This window comes from Rhinopithecus bieti, unplaced genomic scaffold (genome assembly GCF_001698545.2).
Source record: "Rhinopithecus bieti isolate Rb0 unplaced genomic scaffold, ASM169854v2 scaffold_56806, whole genome shotgun sequence".
In the NCBI taxonomy this organism is placed as follows: Eukaryota; Metazoa; Chordata; class Mammalia; order Primates; family Cercopithecidae; genus Rhinopithecus; species Rhinopithecus bieti.
The window spans coordinates 1,798,733-1,824,879 of NW_016823424.1; the positions used below are offsets into that span (position 1 = coordinate 1,798,733).

At 40.5% G+C, this 26,147-nt stretch overlaps 1 protein-coding gene across 2 annotated transcripts in view; it reads right to left on the reverse strand.

Moving 5' to 3' along the window:
* Positions 1–26,147, reverse strand: part of SCN8A (sodium voltage-gated channel alpha subunit 8) — a 218,556-nt gene that overhangs the window by 142,332 nt on the left and 50,077 nt on the right. Inside the window, exons 1-2 of one of the 2 annotated variants that reach the window (XM_017861546.1) lie at positions 9,324–9,410; positions 5,853–6,182 (exon numbers count right to left, since the gene is read on the reverse strand). In XM_017861546.1, coding sequence (XP_017717035.1) covers positions 5,853–6,128 — 276 coding nt within the window. In that variant the 5' untranslated portion in view covers positions 6,129–6,182; positions 9,324–9,410. Of the gene's footprint in view, positions 1–5,852; positions 6,183–9,323; positions 9,411–26,147 lie in introns of those variants that run through there. The other variant, XM_017861547.1, reaches the window with a different exon arrangement.

Consider the following 26,147-nt stretch of genomic DNA (forward strand, 5'->3'; position numbering starts at 1 on the left):
TTACAAATGTCTACGGCATTCAATATGGTAACATGCTGTACAGGTGTGTAGCCTGGGAGCAACAGGCTAGACTATTTAGCCTAGGGGTGCAGTAGGCTACATCATCTAGATTTGTGTAAGTACACTCTATGACGTTCAAACAAGGATGAAATGGTCTAATGACTCATTTCTCAGAACATATCCCCATCGTTAAGTGACATACGATTGTGTAACTATCCTACCATAGGTTGGGGATGGACTATGGCAGATAGGATATACTCTTCCTTTAAAAAGTAACAAGGGGTAGAAAGGTTAAATAAATTGCCTCAAGATCACGTCCAGTTGAAAAACCGGCAGTACTGATAATAAGCCCAAGTCCCTGGAATAGCACAACTCAGAGCTCCTTCACTTGAGAAGATACAATACATGGGGCTGACAGGAATCTTTTCCCCCAGAAGCACTGCTCTTACCACTGCACTGTTTAGGACCTGTCCTATAAACCACAGGGATTATTAGGGAAAAATGAAAACAGAGCTTATTTTCTTCTCCCTATTTGCCTGCCAAGCTTCAGCAGAACTGAGCCAATTGAGGCTGAGAATCAATTAATAAAAAATTAGAAAAGTGGGGAACTAGAAATATGATGTAATACATGGAGAGTCAGGAGGCATGAGCTCTAGTCCTGGTTATATTACCAACAGTGGTGTGGGCTTTTGACAAAGCACTTCATCTCAAAAAATTTATAAAATGTGGAGGATCAACTAGATGATGTCTAAGGCTACCAAATTATAATTTTCTATTGTTCTAATAAGTAGATATCTCTTTGCAGAAAAAGGTACACCTGAAAAGTTGAAGGTAAACTGAACTTTAGAAAGCTATATATATATATATTTTTTTTTTTGAGATGGAGTTTCACTCTTGTTGCTCAGGCTGCACTGCAATGGCGTGATCTCGGCTCACCACAACCTCCGCCTCCCAGGTTCAAGCAATTCTCCTGCCTCAGCCTCCCGAGTAGCTGAGACTACAGGCATCTGTCACCACACCTGGCTAATTTTGTATTTTTAGTAGAGACAGGGTTTCTCCATGTTGGTCAGGCTGGTCTCGAACTCCCGACCTCAGGTGATCCGCCAGACTCAGTCTCCCAAAGTGCTGGGATTACAAGTTTGAGCCATCATGCCCGGCCATATATAATTTTTTTAATGCAATAGGAGTGTGCCCTATTTAAAAACACATCGATCAATCTTGTAATTTAAATTTTTGTTTATATGACTTTCTTTTAACACGGTATATCCATTAAACAAAAAAGACACGTGTATCAATTGTTAGTTCTAAGAAATTGAAAAGGGATTGGAGTCAATTCTGAAGGCCTTGTTTCAGCTTAACCTACAGATTTCCTGGCTGCCTACTTCAGATAGTCATTAGGAATATATACGGCCATTTCGTATTCAACAAGTTATTATTAAGCATTGGAGAGCATATGTTTAGCGAAGACAGGCACTTTGAGCAATAGAGAAAAGTTCTTAATTTTCACTAAACAAGAAAACTTTTAAAACTGGGGGAAATACAAAAATGAGCCAGATGTGGTGGTGCATGCATATGATCCCAGCTACTTGGGAGACAGAGATGGAGATTGCCCAGGAGGTTGAGGCTGCAGTGACCTATGATTGCATCACTGCACTCCAACCTGGAGTTAGACTCTGTCTCCAAAAAAATAATAATAATTAAAAAGTAAAAACAAAAAACAAAATTAAGACTTCAATAGGTTTAAGAAAACAACAGGAAAAAACCAGTAACAAAGGCTTTTAATGGAGTTCAAGTTCCATAAAACACATATTTGTTTTTGCTTGCATACACATAAAGAAACTCTGGAAGATACTACTATCAGTGGTTGCCTGTGCAGGGTGATAGGAAATAGGCAGATGAGAGACAGGTGTAAAAAGGAAACTTATTTACCAAGTACCTTGAATTTTTAACCACTTAAATATATCACCTATTTTAAAATTGAATTTAAAATGTAAATGTTCCTTGAACAATTATTTGTAGCAAACAGCTGAAAAACAAGAAAGCCAAAGAAAGGAGGTGTTAGAGCCGAAGTACCAAGAGACAAAGAAAATGTAAAGTAGCACTGAGAAGTCTGAGGCAATTCAAAGAGGGAATGATTCAGATGGTTTGCAGGAACCAGCTGAAAAAGTGTGAAACCCAACAAGACCCTCAGACGCTTATGATAGCCAAACCAGTACCAGCTGGAATAAATAACAGTATCTCGAAAATGTGGTGCACAACTTTTAGGGCCCTGTGTCCATTGGGAGTGTGAAATCCGAGCTAAAACCAGAACTTTACTAATAGAAAACGAGATCTCTCTTACCCACTAGGAGAAAGAGGGAAGGAAATGAGAAACAAGTTTTTGTGAGAGTCACGAAGATAATTAATCAGTTAGAAAATGAGACCAATGAGGAAAACATAAAGGATTCCACTGGTATCATTTAGCAAAGAAAAGAGATTCTATTTTGCCAAGAATTATTTAAGGCAGCCCTTGAAGAGCAAACGTAAAGGAATGTCCTCTTAAAGTCATTTCTACCCTTATGACTTTTTGATTTGTGGGTTAATTCCCAGTGTGCTTCCTTGTAAAAGAGATCTTGCTAATTTAGTACAAGTCCTAGTTAGCAAGAAGTGAAGGGGTTAACATATGTTATTCTGGCATATTGACTAAGTTAAAGATATTTGTAAAACAGCAGGTGCAAAAAGATCACTCTGACCTTCTTGCTGTTTCTTAAGAGCGGAAGATGAAATTCCTGTGTGGAAGACACTCCCTGAACCTGAAGGAAAGGCAACATCCTTACCTTCAAGGGCGAGAAGGTGAGACCAAGAGAATACTGTACTGACCTTGTTATAATAAAAAGTCTTATATTTTAAGCCTGCCCACATAATTTAGTTGCTTCTTCACAATTTACTATTTTTTGTCCAATCCAGTATATAAATAACCGATTCGAGTTAACTCCTTCTTTAGGTCCTCATTTCTTTCTTTCTTTTTTTTTTTTTGAGACAGACTCTCACTCTGTCACCCAGGCTGGACTGCAGTGGCGCAATCTTGGCTCACTGCAACCTCCACCTCCTGGGTTCAAGTGATTCTCCTGCTTCAGCCTCCTGAGTAGCTGAGATTACAGGCCAGTGCCACCATGCCAAGATAATTTTTTTATTTTTAATAGAGATGGAGTTTCACCGTGTTGGTCAGGCTGGTCTCAACCTCCTGCCCTTGTGATCCGCCTGCCTCGGCCTCCCAAAGTGCTGGGATTACAGGTGTGAGCCATTGCACCCAGCCCACGGTCTTCATTTCTTCATGAGGGTTCCTGTGCTATATAAAGCATGTATTATGCTTTTCTCCTGTTAATCTATGTTATGTCAATTTAATTCTAAGATCCTGCTGGGACCCTAGGAGAAGAGAGGTGGAGTTTTTCCACCCCTATAGAAGTATCAGCACCGCTGGTAATGATTTGCAAGTAAACTTGAGCAAGAATATTATTTTTAATCAAGTAAAATATCCTTCATTTAAAAATACAATGATATCTAAAGTGCTAGCAATGTTCTTTCCTGACATGCTGTTAGTTTGTAATCATTATGCTATGCATTTATATTTTGTGAGCTTTTCTGTATGGTGGTATATATTTTTTCAAGATTACCAAAAATATATTATTAAAGTTATCCTTTCCAGGAACAATTTAGCCTTGTGGTAAAGCTGAAGGCTGAAGTCAGAATTTCTACCATGAAGAACCAGTCTTCTAATGGAGCACCATCAAGAACAATTTGGCCTATCCAATGAATGACACCCATCAGGTCCAGAGACCCACTCTCTTTGGTAAGTCCTCACTCTCAAGCCAGGCCACTGAAATCTGAGGCACTGGAAATGAAAAGAGGCTGTCTACAGGGCAGAAACCAGGGAAAAAGAGTATGCAAAAGAAAATTGGGTTCCAACAATGATTAGCTCTATATATTTTTTCATATCTCCTGTCAGATTTAAGAAAATGAGAAATTAGAAATGAGATCACGTCCTTTGCAGGGTCATGGATGGAGTTGGAAGCCATTATCCTCAGCAAACTAACACAGGAACAGAAAACACATGGAAGGGATCAACACACATCGGGGCCTGTCAGAGGCAGGGAATGGGGGCAGGGAGAGCATCAGGAAGAATAGTTAATGGATGCTGGGCTTAATACCTAGGAAATGGGATGATCTGTGCAGCAAATCACCATGGCCCACGTTTATCTATGTAACAAACCTGCACATCCTGCACATGTACCCCCGAACTTAAAATACAAGTTAAAGGAAAAAAAAAAAAAAAGAAAACTACAAAACAAAAGAAAAGAAAATGAGAAATTAATTTGCATTTGAGTTGGAAAAATAGTTTAGGTCCAGAGAGATGAAGTGTCTTGCTGAAAGTCACAAACTAGTTTTGAGAAGGTTTTTTCTTCATTTATTTCCCCATAAATTATCTGTGGTATCTCGGACAATACATTTACTAAAAATGTAATCCCAGCATTTTGGAAGGCTGAGGCGGGTGAACCACTTGAGGTCAGGAGTTTGAGACCAGCCTGGCCAACATGGTGAAACCCCATCTCTACTAAAAATACAAAAATTTGCCGGGTGTGGTGGTGCATGCACCTGTAGTCCCAGCTACTCAGGAGGCTGAGGCAGCAGAATCGTTTGAATCCAGGAGGCAGAGGTTGCAGAGAGCTGAGATTGTGCCACTGCACTCCTGTCTGGGCAACAGTGCGAGACTCTGCCTCAAAAAAAAAAAAAAAAAAAAGTAAATAATAAACATGGTAAATTATGGTAGAATCAGGATTTCTTACCTCCAATCTACTGTTCTTTATATCGTATCATTTTGTTCATTAAACTTTCTAGATTTCTCAGTGAAAGAATAGACTAATGGTTCCACTTTTTTCTATTATATAGCTGTTCTAAGCACGTGGTCCCAGACACGCAGGAGGCTGAGCCACGAGAATTGCTTGAACCCAGGAGGGGGAGGTTGTAGTGAGCTGAGATCGCGCCACTGCACTCCAGTCTGGGCGACAGAGCAAGACTCCATCTCAAAAAAAAAAAAAAATCTGTCAAATGAGGGGTCCCCTAAAACGGTGTCTGATGCCAGTCCTCAATATTCAATTATTTAGCTGGTGGACCAACGAGGAGGCTTTGTTTCTCTGCCTGTTGCCTTGTTTCAGAAGATAATCATGAGAAAGAAGCTGAAGATTTAGTCAAACATTTGTTCAGGAAGTTTGAAACTCTTGGCCAAATGAAGATTGGTAGTTCTTTCACCTGAGTTCCCTACTTGCAGGAATAACAGAATTGACTCTACTGTAAGAATCGGTGCTGCAAGAATCAATCCAGACAACGGTGTAACAGGGCAAGTGACCTGGGTCTGTCCTCACTGGCTGTTTGCTTTACTCAGTTTTATTCCCGTCCCCAGCAGCTCTAGTGTCACAGAGGGGGCTAGACAAGAGAGCAAATACACCATCTCCACCATACTACTCTACTGATGTCACAACAGTAACATTGTCTTTATATTAAAGATAGAATTTTGAATGTGTGTTTGAGAGAGGGAGGTTGTCCTATCTTTTTAATCCCATTTCATTTACGTCCCCTTTTTCTGATCTGGCCTGGAGCCAAAACTAGAAGTCTTATTAATAGAGTTGACAAGTGCCAAGACCACAAATGACCCTTAGTAGCAATTAAAATGAAAAACAATCCCCATAAGCCAGAACTGAAACAAAAGGTTAACTACTTATCCAAACTTTGGCAAAGAGACACAGTTCTTTCTCCCCCATCTCCCTAAGCCTGTTAGGCAACGGGTATCTGCAGCTGCTCCTCCTCCTCCAACTCACTTTCTGCGTCAAATAGTATGGGTCAAAGTCCTCCAGGGGAACTGCAACCAGGCCTTGGGGGATGTCCCCGTAGATGAAAGGCAAACTCTTCCCTGCTTCCAGGTCACTGTTTGGCTTGGGCTTGCTGTCCTCATCGTCCTCCCGATGACTGCCATCGGCCTTTGGTGGTTTCTTGAGCTTGCTCTCAGCAATGCGCCTCTCAATGTTTGCCAGCGACTCAGGGGTGAAAGGCTTGAAACTATCAGGGCCTGGTGGTGCGAGCAGCCGCGCTGCCATCTTCTCATCCTGCAGCAGCTTCGTTAGTTATGCTGCGTCCAGGACAGGTCAGCTCTGGAAGAAACAGCAACACAGACAGCATTAATCAATCACTGCTCTAAAAAGAGGCCAGACTAAACCATCTCACTCTCAACCTTAATTCACAACCTTTGCAAAAAAACACATACTTTCTTCCATGACATGGTTATTTTTCTTTTCAGGAAATCTGTGGCATGGACTGATCTGCCAAGGAAGATCGAAGATCAGGAGTCTACTGAACTGCTAGTGTTTATTATTGACTTAGATGCAACTCACTATTAGGAACCACATACAACAAAAAGGATATAGTCTATTCCCTCAAGGAACTTCTATTCTAAACAAATAAGGGATATGTAACGTTACCCAGGGGCATATATTAGCTGTGAAGTCCTTATAGTTCAAGTCACCTTCCTTTCCTAAAGCTCCACTCCCCAAAGAAAAACTCTTCCTTTCAAGGGCAAGACGAGGATAAATTATCATTCTTCACAAATTTCAGTTTCTGAAAACAAAATAAACCCTTCAAACTTTGGAGACACAAAATGTAGATAAAATCGCTTCCATCTGCTTTAGTTCTTCAAGTTATTCTTCAATCATCAAGTTGTGTAAAATCTATCCAGTATAAAAGTCCAAAAGTATCTTCTTCAATGATAAAGCTCAGAGGGCAGATACTGCTCTAAGTGCCGCCTGCTTAGCAACTAGAAAAAGCAAATGGGAGTGGAATCCTAGAGAACTTCCTCTGATGCAACAGCACTGCAGCACTGCAGGCTGAGCAGCAGCAGAAGGGCCTACGTGCGACTCCCAAGAGGGGCTCAAACCAGGAAGGACGGAGACGTGAGAACAGAGTCGCAAACAAAATTCCCTTCTAAAAGAAAACTGAAGTAATGTCTTATGAGAGTCAGTGATTTCTAAGCATGGTATTTAAAAAGCCCATTTTCCATTTATGTTTATAAGAGTCCTGGATTATTTAAACACATGCAGTAAAATGGAGGAATCAATCCCTGGTTTCAAAAGCAGCACTATTCTGTTTCAGGCACAAAAATGACCTGAGCAGGTAAGTTTACTGTGAAAGGCTTAGGGCCTTGCTGGCAGTTCACTGGGTGCTCATGGTACTGTTTTTTTCTCTTTAGTTTTGTGAACACCGCAAGGACAATCCGGGAATTTTTTTAAGGCTACAGATTGTTCTTTCCTCTCCTACTTAGCCCTCAAGGTCCACTTCAAGGAAACTAAACCTTGAGGCTCCTCGAGAGAACACTAATAAAGTTAACTCTAAGTAATTTGGGAATGAGATACCCAAGAGCTCCTTCCACAAATCCACCTGCTGAGATTCCAGATCTCTGGAGCAGTGGTGATTGCTAAGTGTTGCAAGACAGTGTGTAGTGTCTGTATGAGGGCCGGTCAGCTCACTCACTCACAGCAGGGGGCTACAGTAGGCCATAACCACAAGTTTGCCCCACATAGACCAGTTGGCTTCATGCTGCGCAAAAAACACCACCATCCTATAGACAGAGGGGTCAAAGAAATCATTTCCATGTGAGAATTATGTAAGGATTTCAGAGCTATAAGGGATTTTACAAATTTAGTCCATTTGATTTTAGATGAGGAAAGGCGGGGTCCTAAGAGATCAGACAACTTGCCCTGAGTCACAGGTCCAGGATAAAAATCACAACCAAAATGCTCTGGTGCCCCATCTCAGAACTTCTTTCATTATAATAAATATCAGTTCTCTATCCTCCTTTCCTATCTCCCACTACTCCCCAACAGGAATAGTTTCGTTTAGTAAGTAAATCACATAGATGCTATGGCTTTACTGATCTAAGACCAGTTACAATGCTTTCCCCAACCTAAAATTCCCTTTCCTTCATTCTTCTCCTACCCATCCTTGCATTGCCCCCCAATAAATCCCTACTCCTCCAAGTCTTCCCACCAACTCAGCCTTGACTAATTATTTCCCCTTCTACACTCCTACAGCACTCCACCATGACCTTAGCTAACATTTATCACATACCATGTTTCAAGCATTATTCCAAGCACCTTGCTTGTATGAACTCGTTCAATCTCCAGAGCAGCACATGAGGCAGATATTATTATCACCACTTAACAGATAAAGAAACAGAGTCAGAGAAAACTAATGTAGCTTGCCCAAAGTTATACAGCCAGAAGAAGATTTGAAACACACTAAATAAACTTGTTTTGGCACTTAATCATTGCTGAATTGTACCTTTTAGAGAATAAATTCCCAGAGGTCTTAAACTTCTTTTGTATCCCTTTCACAGTGAATAGGATTATGCCTGAAACCCATAATGAGACCAAATACATGAAGACTCCTTGGCTCCTACATCCACACTCATTCTCAATCCTAGGTCACTCTCTGTTCCTACGCAGAGGACAAAGAACACTGCAAGAGTAAGTCACTGAAGATGCTGACAAATTCTTGTGATCTAATTGCAGGCACCTGCTCTTCACAGCAGCCCAGGGCTAAGTTCTCTGTCTTTGCTTTCAGATCCTGTTTCTTCCTGTCTTCTCCAAGACTGTGTCCTCTCAATTACCCCTGCTCTTCATCCCATTTTCAATCGCTCCTTTTCCTGTATCTTCTCCCTTTACATCTCCACCCCCAACTCTCTTTGTTTGGCTTAAGTGACACTATGTTTTCCTGGTTGAACTACAGCTGCAGTCTCCTCTTCCTCAACAACTCTTCCTTCTCTAACGGCTGGCCTTCTGAAATTTCTGTTACAGTCTTTTAGGGATCTCATTTACTCAAAATAAATTTGTACACTGGTAATTTTCAGATTTCTCTCACTGGCCCTGATTGTCCTCCTGAGTCTCATAGTTGCTTCTAGGGGCCTGCTATGACTTCCAAACTAAAGCATTTAAAAACTACTCATCTTACTCCAAAACTGATTCCTCTTCCTGGCTTTCTTATTTCTGGACCAGCCATCCGGCATGGAATCTCAGTCATCTCTGCCCTGTCCCCTTTTGCTATCCGTACCCAACCAGTCCTCAGCCTTTCCAATTGCTCTTCCTTCAGAGCTTCCATTTTCAAAGTATTGCCCTAATTCAGGTCCTACTGCAATAGTCTCCCCACTAGTGGACTAGCCCTCAGTCCACCAGGCATATTTCCAAGGATCCATTTCCCTAAGAATCTGCTTTCATTAAGTCATTTCCCTCTGTCAAACTTACCAGAGTTATAGGACAGATGCCAAATTTCTGCCATTTCACTGCCACTCAAGGCATTCTACAACCTTATGCATCACAAACATTCTCTTCTATGGCTTCTCTGCAAGAATGCCTGCGCTGGTAACTGTATTCTGAAATTTTCTGAAAGTATAATACAATAAAGTTTGCAAACCTTAAGTGCACAGCTTATTTTGTACATATATATATGCCTATGTAACCACTACTGAAATCAAGATGTAGAAAATTTACTCCAGCATCCCAGACAGCTCTCATGAACCATCAATAACCATCCCCAGCAAAAGCTATTCTGACAGTTATTACCATATATTAGTTTTGCTTCTACCTGAACCTCATATAAGTAGAATATAAACATACTCTTTGGGTTCTGGCTTCTTTCACCCAAGACTATTTCTGTGAAATTCATCTTCTTATATGTGTAGCAGTAGTTCATTCTGCATAGTATTCCATGTATGAATGTAGTACAATTGATCCATTCTACCTTGATGGGTATTTAAGCTGTTTATAGTTTTAAGCTATTATGAATAAAAGCTGCCAAGAGCCTTCTTGTAGGTCTCTTTTGGTAGTCATACATTTATTTCATTTTGGCATATAGCTAGCAGTAGATTGCTGGGTCAGAGAATGGCAGATACTTAGCTTTAGTAATATTCCTACCAGCAATATAAGAGGGTTCCAGTTGTTCCAAATACTCAACACTTGGAATGACAGTCTTCTGAATTTTACCAACTCTGGTGGGTATAGTAGCATCTCATATTTTTTTTAAAAAAGTAATTTATTGGGATGAAATTTACGTAACATAAAATTAACCATTTTACGGTGAACAATTCAGTGGCAATTAGTACATTCACACTACCACTGTTATCTAGTTCCAAAACATAAGCAGTTTCTCTCCATTCCCAACCTTCAGCCCCCACTCTTTGCCACCAGTTTCTAGTAACTATCAGTCTTCATTCTGTCTCTACTGATTTATCTATTCTAGACATTTCATATAAATGGACTCACACAATGTGTGCTTTTGTATCTGACTTCTTTCACTTAGCCTAGTGTTCTCAAGGCTCATCCATAATGTAGCACGTATCAGTACTTCATTTATTTCTATGGTATTTCATGCAGTGTACAGAATCAATATACAAAAATCAGTAGCATTTCTATACATCCACAACAAACTAGCAAAAAAGATGCCAAGAAAGCAATCCCAATTATCATAGCCACCAAAAAATAACAATAATAAGACCTAGGAACAAATTTAACCAGGAAGGTGAAAGATCTCCCAGGAAAACTATAAAACACTGGTGAAAAATCAAATATGACGCAAAAAAGTGGAAAGACATCCCATGTTCATGAACTGGAATAATTAATATTGTGAAAATAACCAAACTACCAAAAGCCATTTATAGGTTCAATATAATCCTTATCAAAATACCAATGAAATTCTTCACAGAAATAGAGAAAACAATCCTAAAATTTGTATGGAACCACAAAAGACCTTGAAAAGCCAAAGTAATCCTGAGCAAAAGGAACAAAGCTGGAGTTATCACACTATTGGACTTCAAAATATATAACAAAGATACAGTATCCAAACAACACGGTATTAGCATAAGAAGACACATAGATCAATGGAAAAGAATAGAGAACACAGAATTAAATCCACATATTAATAGCCAACTGAGTTTTGACAAAGGTACCAAGAACATTCATTGGGAGGGATAATTTCTTCAACAAATGGTGCTGGGAAAACTGGATAACCACATGTAGAAGAATGAAACTGGAACCCTATCTCTCACCACATACAAAAACCAACTCAAAATGAATTAAAGACTTACATGTAAGTATGAAACTACTAGAAGAAAACATAGGAGAAACACTTCAGGACATTGGTCTGGGCAAATATTTTATGGAGAAGACCTCAAAAGCACAGGAAACAGAAGCAAAAATAGACAAATGGGATTATATCAAACTAAAAAGCTTCTGCACATCAAAGGAAACAATCAGCAGAGTGAAGAGACAACTAGTCTCTTTGTGAACTATTCCTCTGACAAGGGATTAATATCCAGAATATATAAGGAACTCAACAGCAAAAAACTAAATAATTCAATTAAAACATGGGCAAATGAACTGAATAGGCATCTCTCAAAATAAGACATACAAATAGCCAAAAGTATATGTAAAATGCTCATCACTTATCATCAGAGAAATGCAAAACAAAACCACCGTGAGATATCATATCTCTCAGTTAAAATAGCTATTATCAAAAAGACAAAATATAATGAATGTTGACAAGGGTGCAGAGAAAGGGGAACTCTTATACACTGTTGGTGGGAATGTGGATTCATACAGCCATCATGGAAAGCAGTATGGAGGTGCCTCAGAAAAATAAAAATAGAACTACCATATGATCCAACAATCCCATTACTGGGTATATATCTAAAGGAAAAAAAGTCAGTATGTCAAAGAGATATCCACACTCCCATGTTTACTGCAGCACTATTCATAGTAAATAAGATATGGAATCAACTTAAGTGTCCATCAACAAAGGAATGGATAACAAAAATGTGGTATATATACACAATGGAATACTATTTAGCCATTAAAAAATGAACAAAATTCTGTCACTCATGGCATGAATGAGATTGGAGGAGATAATGTTAAATGTAATAAGCCAGGGACAGAAAGAAAAATACAGTATTCTCACTCATATGTGGAAACCTAAAACGCTGATCTCATAAAAGTAGGGAGTACAATTAGTGATTTACTAGAGTCAGGGAAGGATAGCAGAGAGGGAGGGATAGCCAAAAGTTGGTTAATGGATACAAAAGTATAGCTAGCTAGAAGGAGTAAGTTCCAGTGTTCTATAGTACTAAAGGGTGACTATAATTAACAACAACTTATTGTATATTTTTAAATTGCTAGAAAAGTAGATTTTGAATGTTCTTAATACAAAGATAAACATTTGAGATGGATATGCCAATTACCCTAATTTGATCATTACACACTGTATACATGTATCAAAATATCACACTGTATCACATATTATGTGCTAATTAAAAATAACAATAAAAGCAAAAAAAAAAACCAGAATATATATCCCAAAAATGTACATACCACAATTTGTTTACTCATTCATCTGTTGATGGACATTGAATTCTTTCTACCTTTTGACTACTATGAACAATGCACACATGTACTTGTTTTAGTACTTGTTCTCAACTCCTTTGAGTCTATACCTAGGAGTGGAATTGGTAATTCTACATTTAACTTTTTTGAGGAACTGCCAAACTGTTTTCCTGAACTGTTTTGCATTTTGTGGCTGAACCATTTTGCATTCACAACAGCAATATAAGAAGGTACAATTTCTCCATATTCTTGCCAACACTTATTATTTTCCCTTTTCTTTCTTTTCTTTTTTAATTGCTGCTATCCTAGTGGGTGTAAAGTGGTACCTCACTGTGGTTTTGATTTGCACTTCCCTAATGATACTGATGCATTTTCTCATGTGTTTGTTGGCTCACTCTTGTCTACATCTGTATTCGTCTGATGATACTGATCACTTTCTCGTAGGTTGATTGGCCATTTAGACATCCTCCTTTGTGAAGTGCCAATTTAAAGTCTTTGCTCACTTTTTCCTATTGGGTTAAACTGCGTTTTTCTTACTAGTTTATGAGAGTTCTTTGTATGTTCTCCATTGAAGTCATTTGTCAGATATAATATTTCAAATATTTCCTCTCAACTGTCTTAATGGTGTCATTTGATAAACTGTAGTTCTTAATTTTATTGAAATCCAATCTATCAGTCTTTTCCTTCATGTTAGTACTTTTTTGTTCTAAGAAATCTGTTCCTATTCCAAGGCCATGTAGGTATTCTCCTTTGTTTTAGAGTCTTTATTATCTTACCTTTCTCATTTAGTTTTGAAAACCATATGAACTGATTTTTACATACGGTGTACAGTGGAGGACAAGGTTCATTTTTTCCCCATGGTTATATAATTGACCCAGCACCACTTATAAAATGTTACTTTCACTGACTCCTAAAAATATTTTCATTTCCTTATTTTAAACCTCCTGACATCTTTCTTTCTTCTATTCATCCATTAAAACAAGCTTAAATGTCTTCTGTTTCTGAGGAAGTCATCTTGCACAGTAACAAACTTGTTAGATTTAGAAGGAACTTAGAGACCACCTAGTTCAATTTGCCTCATCCACAAGTTATGTGAGAGAGGCTGAATTGTCTAACTGCCAATTAGTGACAGATGCAAAGCTATGACCCAGGTTTCTTGGCTTCCAATATAATGCTCTTTTCACTAAAACACCCAATCTCTAAGTCAATGACCTTGTCCATCATACCACCACTGTATCATTGTGCATCTTCCTGCAGTGCTAAAGATGACACAGGCATCCCAGATGATAAAGGAACAACAAAAGCAACTTTCGGCTCTGGCAGTTCTAAAAGAGACTGAACTAGACTCAAAGATAGGGACAAACAAATGGGTAGGGCTCTCTTCTTTTGGTTGTCCAGGAGGATTAAGACCTTAAAATGCAACCAGCCACAGTGACTCATGCCTGTAATCCTAGTGCTTTGGTAGGCTTAGATGGGAAGATTGCTTGAGGCCAGAAGTTTGATACCAGCCTGGGCAACATAGGAAGACATCACCTCTACAAAAAGTAAAAAAATTTATCTGGGTCCCCCTGGTGGTCCCAGCTGCTGGGGAGGTTGAGATGCGAGGATTACTGGAGCCCAGGAGTTAGAAGCTATAGTGAACCATGATGGTGCCACTGCACTACAGCCTGAGTGACACAACTCTTGTGTCTAAACCTGTCTCTAGAAAAGAAAAAAAAAAAAAAAAAAAAAGACCTTAAAATGCCAAATGTGGCCTGAACACAAACAAAGAAGAATCCAAATTAAGGGATACGGCGTGAAAGAGGAAAAGAAAACCAGTATTGAAATGCAGTTATAATAGGAACGAAAGGAAGAGAAGTCATCTAGGAGGGGCTGTTAAAGCAAACACTCCAGGGCCAGGCGCGGTAGCTCACGCCTTACAAAGTGCTGTAATTCCAGCACTTTGGGAGGCCGAGTCAGGCAGATCACTTGAGGCCAGGAGTTCAAAACCAGCCTGGCCAACATGGCAAAAACCCATCTGTACTAAAAATACAAAAATTAGCTGGGCATGGTGTACATGCCTGTAATCCGAACTACTTGGGTAGCTGAAGCACCAGAATCACTTGAACCCAGGAGGTGGAGGTTGCAGTGAGCCGAGATCATGCTACTGCACTCCAGCCTGGGTGACAGAGTGAGTCACTGTCTCAATAAATAAATAAATAAAGCAAACAAGCAAACAGGGTACACAAAAAAATATGTTAGAAGGAAGATCAAATAAAAGGTAGCAAGTAGCATTAAGGTCTTGTCTCAAGGCTGGGTGCAGTGGCTCACACTTGTAATCTCAGCACTTTGGGAGGCCAAAGCAGGAAGATTGCTTGAGGCCAGTTCAAGACCAGCCTGGTCAACATAGTGAGACCCCATATCTACAAAAGATTTAAGGGAAAAATAAAAAATATCTTGTCTCATACTTGAAAAAGAAACAAAGTTGGAGGACTCACATTTCCTGACATCAAAACTTACTGCAAATCTATCGTAATCAAAACAATGTGGTACTGGCATAAAGACAGACATATAGACTAATGGAATAGATTAAGGAGCCCAGAAACAAACCCTCACATATATGGTCAAATGATTTTCGACAAGGGGACCAAGACCATTCAATGGGGAAAACAATCTTTTTAACAAATGGTGCTGGCAGAACTGGATATTCACTTGCAAAAGAATGAAGTTGGATCTTTACCTTATACCATACACAAAAATTAACTCAAAATGGATCAAAGAACTAAATGTAAGAGCAAAAACTATAAAACTCTTAGAAGAAAATATAGAGGAAAAGCTTCATAACACTGGATCTGTCAATGACTTCTTAGACCAACACCAAAAGCATAGGCAATAAAAGAAAAAATAGATAAATGGAACTTTATCAAAACAAAAAACTTTTGTTGCTCAAAGGATACTATCAAGAGAGTGAAAGGGCAACTCAGAGAATGAGAGAAAATATTTGCAAATTACATATGTGATAGAATTAATACCCAGAATATATAAAGAACTCCTAAAACTCAACAACAACAAAACCCAATTAAAAATAGACAAAAGACTTGAATAGACTTTTCTCCAAAAACAGATATAAATATGACCAATAAGCTCATGGAAAGATGTTCAGCATCATTAATCATTAGGCAAATGTGAATCAAAATCACAATCAGATACCACTTCATACCCATTAGGATGGCTAGTATTAAAACACAAACAAAATTTCTTACCTAAGAACACATACACACAGAAAATAACAAGTATGGGTGAGGATGTTGACAAATTCCTACTCCAGTGCACTGCTGGTGGTAAATAAAAAAATGGTGCAACTGCTATGGAAAACATTATTGCAGTTCCTCAAAAAAATTAAGCATAGGCCGGGCGCGGTGGCTCAAGCCTGTAATCCCAGCACTTTGGGAGGCCGAGACGGGCAGATCACGAGGTCAGGAGATCGAGACCATCCTGGCTAACACGGTGAAACCCCGTCTCTACTAAAATACAAAAGCTAGCCGGGCGAGGTGGCGGGCGTCTGTAGTCCCAGCTACTCAGGAGGCTGAGGCAGGAGAATGGCATAAACCTGGGAGGCGGAGCTTGCAGTGAGCTGAGATCCGGCCACTGCACTCCAGACCGGGCGACAGAGCGAGACTCCGTCTCAAAAAAAAAAAAAAAAAAATTAAGCATAGGATTACCATAAGATCCAGCATTCAATTCCAAAAGAACTGAAAGCAGGAACTCAAAAAGATATTTGTACACACATGTTCTTAGCAGCATTAGTCACAACTGCCAAAAGATGGAAACAACCCAAATGTCTATGAATGGATAAACAAATGGATGAATGAATAAACAACGTGAAATATACATATAACGAAATATTTATGTAACCTTAAAAAGGCAAGAAATCCTGACACATGCTACAACATGGAGGAATCTTGAAAAAATGCTAGGTGAAATAAACAGGATACAAAAGGACAAATATTGTATGATTCCACTCATATGAGGTATCAAAAATCGTCAAATGCATAAAGACAGAAAGCAGAATGGGGTAATCAGGGGCTATGCAGGAATGAGAAGTTACTATTTAGTTGGTACAGAGTTTCAGTTTGGGATAATGAAAAAGTTTATAAATGATCTCGGCTCACTGCAACCTCCGCCTCCTGGGTTCAAGCAATTCTCCTGTCTCAGCCTCCCGTCCCGAGTAACTGGGACTACGGGTGCCTGCCAACATGGCCAGCTAAGTTTTGTATTTTTAGTACAGATGGGGTTTCACCTTGTTGGTCAGGTTGGTCTCCAACTCCTGACCTCAGATGATCCACTCGCCTCAGCCTCCCAAAGTGCTGGGATTACAGGCGTGAGCCACCTCGTCCGGCCCAGTTTATATATTTAAAAATGGTTAAGATGGTAAATGTTATGGATATTTTACTACAAGTTTTTTAAAAGAGAGAAAAAAATTTACTATGTCCCCCACCATATGCCATAAATGATACCCTGATGAATAATAGCTCACTCTTGCCTTCAAAGGACCTTATAGTCTTCTGAGGTAGTAGACACGTAAACAGGCAAAGTACAGTATGCTAAATCTTCCAATAAAGTAAAATAGGCTTTCACAGAATATACAAGCAAGACATCTAACCAAGTTTGGAGAGATCAAGGAAAGCTTCCTGGAGAAAGTAACATCTTAGCTAAAGCCTACGGACGGGCTGGTAGGGTGGGTTATGGGAAGAAAATGGGTAGAGCTTTGCAGGAAGAAGAAATAGCATATTCAAGAGACTACAGACAAGAGAGATCAAGCCACTTGGGTACTGCAAGCAGTTCAGTGTAAGTGGATTTCAGAAAATCAGCTAACAGGTAAGCAGGTACCACATCAGGAATGCAAAGCCCTGCTCTCATGGGAAGGAGTTTTGCTTTAATTCTGAAGGCAATAGGGAGATATTGAAAGCTTTAAAGTAGAAAATGATTCGATCAAAGTTACATTTTAGGAAGGTTATTCTAGCTATAGTGTACAGAATGAGACGAGGGAGGAATAAGATCAGAGTGAGGAAGACCAAGAAGAAGAGTGTCGCAGCAATTCCATTGAGAGATGATAGCCTAAGCCAGGTAGCAGCAGCAGGGATGATGTACTAGACAGTTCTGTTGACTAACTAAAAGAGGAAGGTAAGATATAAAAAAAAACCAAGGAAGACACCCAAATCAGGGCAAAGGGATGAAATTCACCGAGACAAGGAATAAGATGTGATGCAGAGCTCTCAGGTTAAGACGATGACCACTTTTGAACATGCTGAGTCTGAGGTGCTTTGGTACCTCCAAATGGAGGCATCATATAGGCAGCGGGATATGTGCTTCTGAAGCTCAAGGGAATGATTTTTTTCTCATCCATACTTGCTATTTATTTAGTCTTCTTGTTTGGAACAAAAATCCAAGAATTCACAAATGCCACCAGCTAAGCACCTGTTTCAAATGAAACATCAGCTTCAGCTTAAAAAATAGTTTCTTTATAATTAATTAAATAGTAGCAGAAGACCCATGTCAGCTGCTTCCTTCTTCCCTGGAGAAGTTGGCAGGATAACTGCAATCTTAGGAGCTCTCTGTGTTGAATCTGGAAGGTGGAAGAAAAAGAAAAGTGGCCTCTTCCAAATCATTGAGGTAATGTGTAGAGAAGAGATATCCACTGTTAGGGTTCGGCTGTGTCCCCACCCAAATCTCACCTTAAATTGTACTCCCATAATTCCCATGTTGTGGGAATGATCAGGTGGGAGATAATTTGAATCATGGTGGCAGTTTCCCCCATACTGTTCTCATAATAGTGAGTAAGTCTCCTGAGACCTGATGGTTTTATCAGGGGTTTCCGCTTTTGCATCTTTTCATTTTCTCTTCCTGCTGCTATGTAAGAAGTGCCAGCCAGGCGCGGAGGCTCACGCCTGTAATCCCAGCACTTTGGGAGGCTGAAGTGGGTGGATCACAAGGTCAGGAGCTCGAGACCAGCCTGGCCAACATAGTGAAACCCTTCTCTACTAAAAATATGAAAAGTTAGCCAGGTGCAGTAGCGGGTGCCTGTAATCCCAGCTACCTGGGAGGCTGAGGCAGGAGAATCGCTTGACCCTGGGAGGTGGATGTTGCAGTGGGCCAAGATCGCACCACTGCACTCCAGCTTGGGCGACAGTGCAAGACTGTCTCCAAAAAAACAAAAAAACAACAAAAAAGAAGTGCCTCTTGCCTCCCGCCATGACTGTGAGGCCTCCTCAGCCATGCAGAACTGTAAATCCAATTAAACCTCTTTTTCTTCCCAGTCTCGGGTATGTCTTTATCAGCAGGACGAAAATGGACTAATCCAGTAAATTGGTACCAGTAGAGTGGGGCGTTGCTGAAAAGATACCCAAAAATGTGGTAGCAACTGTGGAACTAGGTAACAGGCAGAGGCTGGAGCAGTTTGGAGGCCTCAGAAGAAGACAGGAAAATGTGGGAAAGTCTGAAACTTCCTAGAGACTTGTTGAATGGCTTTGACCAGAAGCCTGACAGTGATATGGACAATAAGGTCCAAGTTGAGATGGTCTTAGACGGAGATGAGGAACTGGTTGGGAACTGAAGCAAAGGTGACTCTTGTTATGTTTTAGCAAAGAGACTAGCGGCATTTTACCCTTCCCCTAGAGACCTGTGGAACCTTGAACTTGAGAGAGACGATTTAGGGTATCAGGCAGAAGAAATTTCTAAGTAGCAAAGCATTCAAGAGGTGACTTAGATGCTGTTAAAGGTATTCAGTTTTATAAGGGAAGCAGAGAGTAAAAGTTTGGAAAATTTGTAGCCTGTCAATGTGATAGAAAAGAAAAACCCCTTTTCTAAGGAGAAATATAAGCTGGCTGCAGATATTTGCATAAGAAATCAGGAGCAAATATTAATCTCTAAGACAATGGGGAAAATGTCTCCAGTGCATGTCAGAGGTCTTCATGGCAGCCCCTCCCATCACAGGCCAGGAGGCCGAGGAGAAAATAATTTGGGCCAGGCCCAGAACAGCCATGGGACTTGGTGCCCTGCATCCCAGCCACTCCATCTGTGGCTGAGAGGGGCCAATGTAGAGCTCAGGCCATGGCTTCAGAGGGTGTAAGCTCCAAGCCTTGGCAGCTTCCATGTGGTGTTGAGCCTGCGAGGGCACAGATGTCAAGAACTGGGGTTTGGGAACCTCTGCCTAGATTTAAGATGTATGGAAATGCCTGGATGTCCAGGTAGAAGTTTCCTGTGGGGCAGGACGCTTATGGAGAACCTCTGCTAGGGCACTGCAGAGGGGAAATGTGGGGTCGGAGCCCTCAGACAGAGTCCCTAATGGGGCAATGCCTAGTGGAGCTGTGAGAAAAGGGTCACTGTCCTCCAGACCCTAGAATGGTAGATCCACCAACCGCTTCATTGTTTGCTTGGAAAAGAAACAGACACACAAAGCCAGCCTGTGAAAGCAGCTGAAAAGAAGGCTGTACCCTGCAAAACCACAAGGGTGGAGCTGCCCAAACCAGGGGAACCCACCTATTGCATCAGTGTGACCTGGACATGAGACCTGGAGTCAAAGGAGATCATTTTGGAGCTTTAAAATTTGACTGCCCCACTGGATTTCAGACTTGCATGGGCCCTATATAACCCCTTAGTTTTGGCCAATTTATCCCATTTGGAACAGCTGTATTTCCCCAATACCTGTACCCCCATTGTATCTAGGAAGTAACTAGCTTGCTTTTGATTTCATAGGCTCAAAGGCGCAAGGGACTTGTGTCGTCTCAGATGAGGCTTTGGACTGTGGACTTTTGGGTTAATGCTGAAATGAGTTAAGACTTTGGGGGACTGTTGGGAAGGCATGATTGGTTTTGAAATGTGAGGACATGAGATTTGGAGAGGCCAGGGGCGGAATGATAAGGTTTGGCTGTGTCTCCACCCAAATCTCATCTTGAATTGTACTCCCATAATTCCCACGTGTTGTGGGAGGGACCTGGCAGGAGACAATTTGAATCTTGGGGGCGGTTTCCCCATACTGTTCTTGTGGTAGTGAATAAGTCTCATGAGATCCAGTGGTTTTATCAGGGGTTTCCGCTTTTGCATCTTTTCATTTTCTCTTGCTGCGGCCATGTAAGAAGTGCCTTTCACCTCCTGCCATGATTCTGAGGCCTCCCCAGCCACATGGAACTGTAAGTCCAATTAAACCTCTTTTTCTTCCCAGTCTCAGGTATGTCTTTATCAGCAGTGTAAAAATGGACTAATACATCCCCATTTCAAGAACAGAGAAAGTAGCTTAACTAAAGAAACAGGACTACCCACTCTAGGAGACTACATAGAGACACATTTTCACACCAGGAGCGGTGGCACACCTATAGTCCCAGCGACTCAGGAGGCTGAGGCAGGAGGGTTTCTTGAGGTCAGGAGTTTGAGACCTCAGTGTGCCATGGTCACACCTGTGAATAACCACTGCTCTTCAGCCTTTGGGCAACAGAGTGAGACTCTATATTTTCCAAGTTCTGAGTTCAGAATTTTGTTTTTGAGATGAATGTAAAAGCACCTAAAGGTCATGAAAAAAATTAAGCACCTAAAGGTCATGAAAAAAAATTCTTCCTGTGATAAGAAACCTCTCCCAATCCTGTAGATGCACTTGGCCTCCCATGGGTCAGCAGCTCCCACCTCTCTCCTCCCCAGAGGCCAGTTTGTGGCAGCACACCTCATGCCGCCATCTTTGCTCCTCAAGGGAAAGATTTAATAACAAGAAGCAAAAGAAGATAAGAAGCTTGGTACAGAACTATAGCTAGACTCTGAGGACTGCGAGACAGCTCTTTGCATGTTGATATATAGCTCATTTGGAATTAGCCAGAGGAGCAGCTCTGCACTGGGAGGAAGGTGGGTGGCTCTTATCATAGGAGAAGAGAAAAATGCAGCCAGATGGATGGTTTACACTGTCCCCACTCCCTGGGCTCCTCCTTTCTCCAATGACAACGAGATGCTATGCTGCCAATTTTCTACTTTGTCACTTACAGATTTCACTTTGGAAAATCTGTAACAGTTCTAGAAATTGAAATAAAAACAATTTTGTCAAAGCTTAGTTTTAATCATTTTAAACATTAAAAATTGCAGTCTTCAGCCTCTCTTGATAACATCAAGATCTGCTCTCCCTCCTACCAGGTCTCAGGGACCTCGTCAGCCTAGTGAATGTCCGCATCCATGTTAACTGGGAACTGCCCATGCATTCGTCTGTCTCCCTGGATTTCCACCTAGTGAGGCCACTTCTGAAGTCTGTCCTTCCTACGTCTCACCCCATCAAATTTACCCAAAGCTGAGCTATTTGCCTCTGATTCTCAAGAACTGGTCTCTTCCTAATCCTTTTGAGATAGTCGCTCTTGGCTGACTTACATGTATGTCTTCCCACAGAAACCCTTTGAAGGATCTGTTCATAGAATACTTTGACAGAGGCCTAGTGTGGACATAAATGTATGATTATCCATAAGTAACTATCAGGAGACACTTGTGAAGCACTTACACTTTAAGTACTTGGATATTTTTTTCCTTTAATTCAGAGATGGGGTCTCGCTGTGTTGCCTAGGCTGGACTTAAACTTCTGGGCTCAAGGAATCCTCCTGCCTCAGCCTCCCAAGTAGCCGGGACTACAGGTGCATGCCACCAAGTTAGTACTTAGATATTTTAATCTAAAAACACTAAGAAAGATTCTTAGGTAAGAATGGATCCTATTTAAATGAAGTCAATCCAATGATTATAATGATTATAAAAGTATCCCAAAGCTTCTCTGAGCAAGTTCCATCAGTCCAAAATGAAGACAGGTTTCCACCTTGTATATACATCCATACAGCTACCAAGCTACTATCTGCTTCCAACTCCCTGGCCCTGCAGACACTACAAGTCAAAGCTGTCCTCTATTTTACCTCCCCATTCCCCCATCACCTATTTTTTCTTCAAATTTAACTTGTTTTCCATGTTTCTTTTATTTCTTCCACAAGGCACGGGAGCCTTTCCCTTTATATCCCAAACAGAAAACCCTTTGTAGTCTCTAGTTGTTGCCTCCACACCTATTCTCATTTTCTTCACCAGTTTCCTTAAGTTATAATGCAAACAATTTTTCCTGCCCATTGTTCTATAACTGAAAAGTGTTTCATTTCTTCCCACAAAGTTTTTTTTTGTGTGTGGTAAAATATACATAATACACAATTTACCATTTTAGCCATTTTTAAGTATACACTTCCATGGCATGGAATACATTCACACTGTTGTACTGTCATTGGCACCATCCATCTTCAAATCTTGTCATCCCATACTGAAACACTGTAAGTCAAGTTTTACTAGAATGCAGCCATATTTATGCAAGTATTGTCTGTGGCTGCTTCTGTGCTACGACAGCAGAGCTGAGTAGTTGCAAAAGGCTGTGTGGCCCACAACACCTGAAATATTAACCATCTAACCCTTTCCAGAAAAAGCCTCCCTACTTCTTCTATAGTTACCACAGCAACCGTCTAACTGGTCTCACTGTCTCTAGTTTCATTCCTTTTCAGTCTACCTGTCCCAAGAGTGACTTTTTTTTCTTTTTTTTTTTTTTGAGACAGAGTCTCCCTCTGTCGCCCAGGCTGGAGTGCAGTGGCCGGATCTCAGCTCACTGTAAGCTCCGCCTCCCGGGTTTACGCCATTCTCCTGCCTCAGCCTCCCGAGTAGCTGGGATTACAGGCGCCCGCCAGCTCGCCCAGTTAGTTTTAGTTTTTGTATTTTTTAGTAGAGGCGGGGTTTCACCGTGTTAGCCAGGATGGTCTCTATCTCCTGACCTCATGATCCGCCCGTCTTGGCCTCCCAAAGTGCTGGGATTACAGGCTTGAGCCACCGCGCCCGGCCAAGAGTGACTTTTAAAAGATATAATTCTGATCAATTAACTTCCTTGGTTAAAATCCATTAGTGGCATCCTGTAGTGGCATCCTGTGTTCCTGAATGTGTTCTTGGGGACCACCATTTCCTCATTTGAGGGTTAAATGAGCTGATGCATATGAAGTAGGTCTTAATAATACTTCCAATAATTGTTGTTAATATGGACCAATAACTACCTGCTAGACACAGTTCTAATAGCTTTACATATAATTCTTTTGATGCTTCCAACAACCCTCTGAGGTAGTTATTGTTCTTATCCCATATCACTGATGAGAAAACTGAGGCATAAAGAGGTTAATTAACTTGCTCTATGTCCCACAGTGGGATTCAAACCCAAGTTGTTTGGCCCCAAGGTCTGTGTTCTTAACAACTTCACTACACTACTTCTTGTGATCGGCACTCTTTCCCCTTCCCTGCATCCCTTCTAAGATCCCTTCCAGCCCTATGAGTTCATAACACTTAACTAATGAACTCTCCTGGACTCTGACAGACTAAGCAAAGTTGGTTTCTCTGAGAGGATTACCAAGATTCAAAATATATAGAGGCTTAAATCAGAAGGAATAATATCCTGACTCAAAATCTATCATCAAATATTTATGTGTTGAATAAAGGAATGAAAATGCACACACAGAGGCTAGAACAAAGGTCTAGCACTATTCAGTCGACCCTTACCACGACAATGACCAAGAATTTATCCATTCAACGAGAACTTCTTGAGTGTCTACTATGTTCCAGGTATTGGAAAGCTTAGAATTTAAACCTGGTATCAGGATACACTCTCCTAAGTCATTATCTGTCTGTCATGCTGGAAAACAGATTTCTGTGTTGGATAGGAAGAACATTGTATTAAAATTTTAAAGCTTTTTTGTTTTCCATCAGTGGAAGTCTTTTTCAAATCATGTCTTACATGAAATGTCAATATATAACACAAACAAAAGTATTTCTGCTCTGGTTGAAGCAGGAATAAGCCTCAAGTCCACCTCATTCCTCTCAGGAAGCCCTGCAGAGTATAAGGATGGCTCTAAACTATTATACAGAATAATAATTGGCTCTCTTTCAACTCCAGAATTCAATGGCAATTCTTTCAACAATATAGATCTGGAGTTAATTACTAATAAAGTTCTCTTGAAATAGACATGCCAAAATACAGAGAAGTAAAAAAGATACATGAAAGTGGTCATAGGCCTGTCTGCAAAGCTGGTGTAATACCTATGAACGTTATAATAATATATATAGGCACTCTATAAACATTATATTTAATCGTCATAACAGCCTAATTAGGTAGGCATTGACAGCTTCATTTAACAAGTGAGGAAAGAAAGTGAGACTCGATGAAAATACAGGAATTCCCAGGATCACACTGGGATCAGCCTCTCTCCAAAGTCAACATGCTTTCCTGTACCATGACATCTTTGACAATGACTAAGATCAAATTCTTTCCTACTCCAAAGAAGCTCTGAAAACAAGACAAAGACTTCTAATGACAACAAGAGAACTGACAGCTCGCATGAAGTTTTGCTACTCAGGGAACTGACCAAAAAAGATGACTGTGAAACAACAGGGCATTAAAGCAATATCAAACTCCAAATCAAAAGCTGTGAGGCCACCCAGCCTTCATTGTGGCTAAGAGGTCTGGATACAGGCATCACAAAGGCCATGTCAGGCTTGTGTGCTTTTTGCTCTTCATTTGCTGAATCAATTGCTAACAGGCAGAAGGGCAGACCCACCAAATGGTTACTGGAGGATATCCTACTGACTAAATTCAGAAGCATCATTCACTCTTCTATGAAGTTTTACAGGGGAAGAGAAGATGGGTTACCCAGGTAACTGTAGTGGTGCTCAAATAAGGTGACTGCAAGCAGAAGAGGCAAAAACAATGGGGAGGCCTGAGGTACAGTTTCAACCATGGGGGTGACAAAATCATCTCATAGGGAACTGTGAGGATCAGATGAGAGAATGTTTGTCAAAAGCTTACAAAGTGGCATACAACTATAAATATAAAAATACACAGTAGCCTAGCTATGAATGGCAGCAACAATCCACTGTGGCCAGCCATGATTCAAAATAGAGCGGAACTTTCCTGAATAAGATTTTAGACTTGTTAGGATCTTAGGAGATTGAGCTGACAGAGTGACAAACTGCAAACAGTTGCTGAGGCTACAAATTAATGCAACCTCATATTTGTATAGTGCTTTCACATTTACAGAGCATTTCCTTATCCTTTACCTCAACTCATCCTTACTTGGAGTTTAAAGGAACAAATATTGCTAGATCCAGCTTCACAGAAAAGGTGAGGTTGCCTTGTATCAAACAGTCAGTGACACAGGCACAAAATATTAAGTGGCCACCTGTCCATTTTCTAAGAAGAGAGAATTCTTTTCTTGTTTAAGTTAGCTGTCTTCCTTATGCTAAAAAGAACAACAGGTAGGAAGAGAAAGTGGAAAACTCTACAAATAATGACAATGACGGCGATAATAAAAAGGCCAGGAAGGAGCAATCTAGGAATGTGGCTGATGTGGCAGAGCATGGTGCAGGAGAAAGAAAAAAAGGAGATAGGACAACTAGTGTACAATGTGGGCAAAAAGTACTATTTAAGAAGACTAGTTGTAAAATGTCCAATGCATCTTCTTTTCAACAGTTCTCCAGTAAAGATCTGCATTGTTCTTTAAGTCTCTTGGAATTGAATTTGTGTGTGTGTGTGTGTTGTTTCTGTTGTTTTTGTGACTGTTGTGTTTTGTTTTTACCGTACCTTAAGACAAAAGCAGGGTAGCTGATGAGGTCGTAGTTACATTTGAGTTACACTGC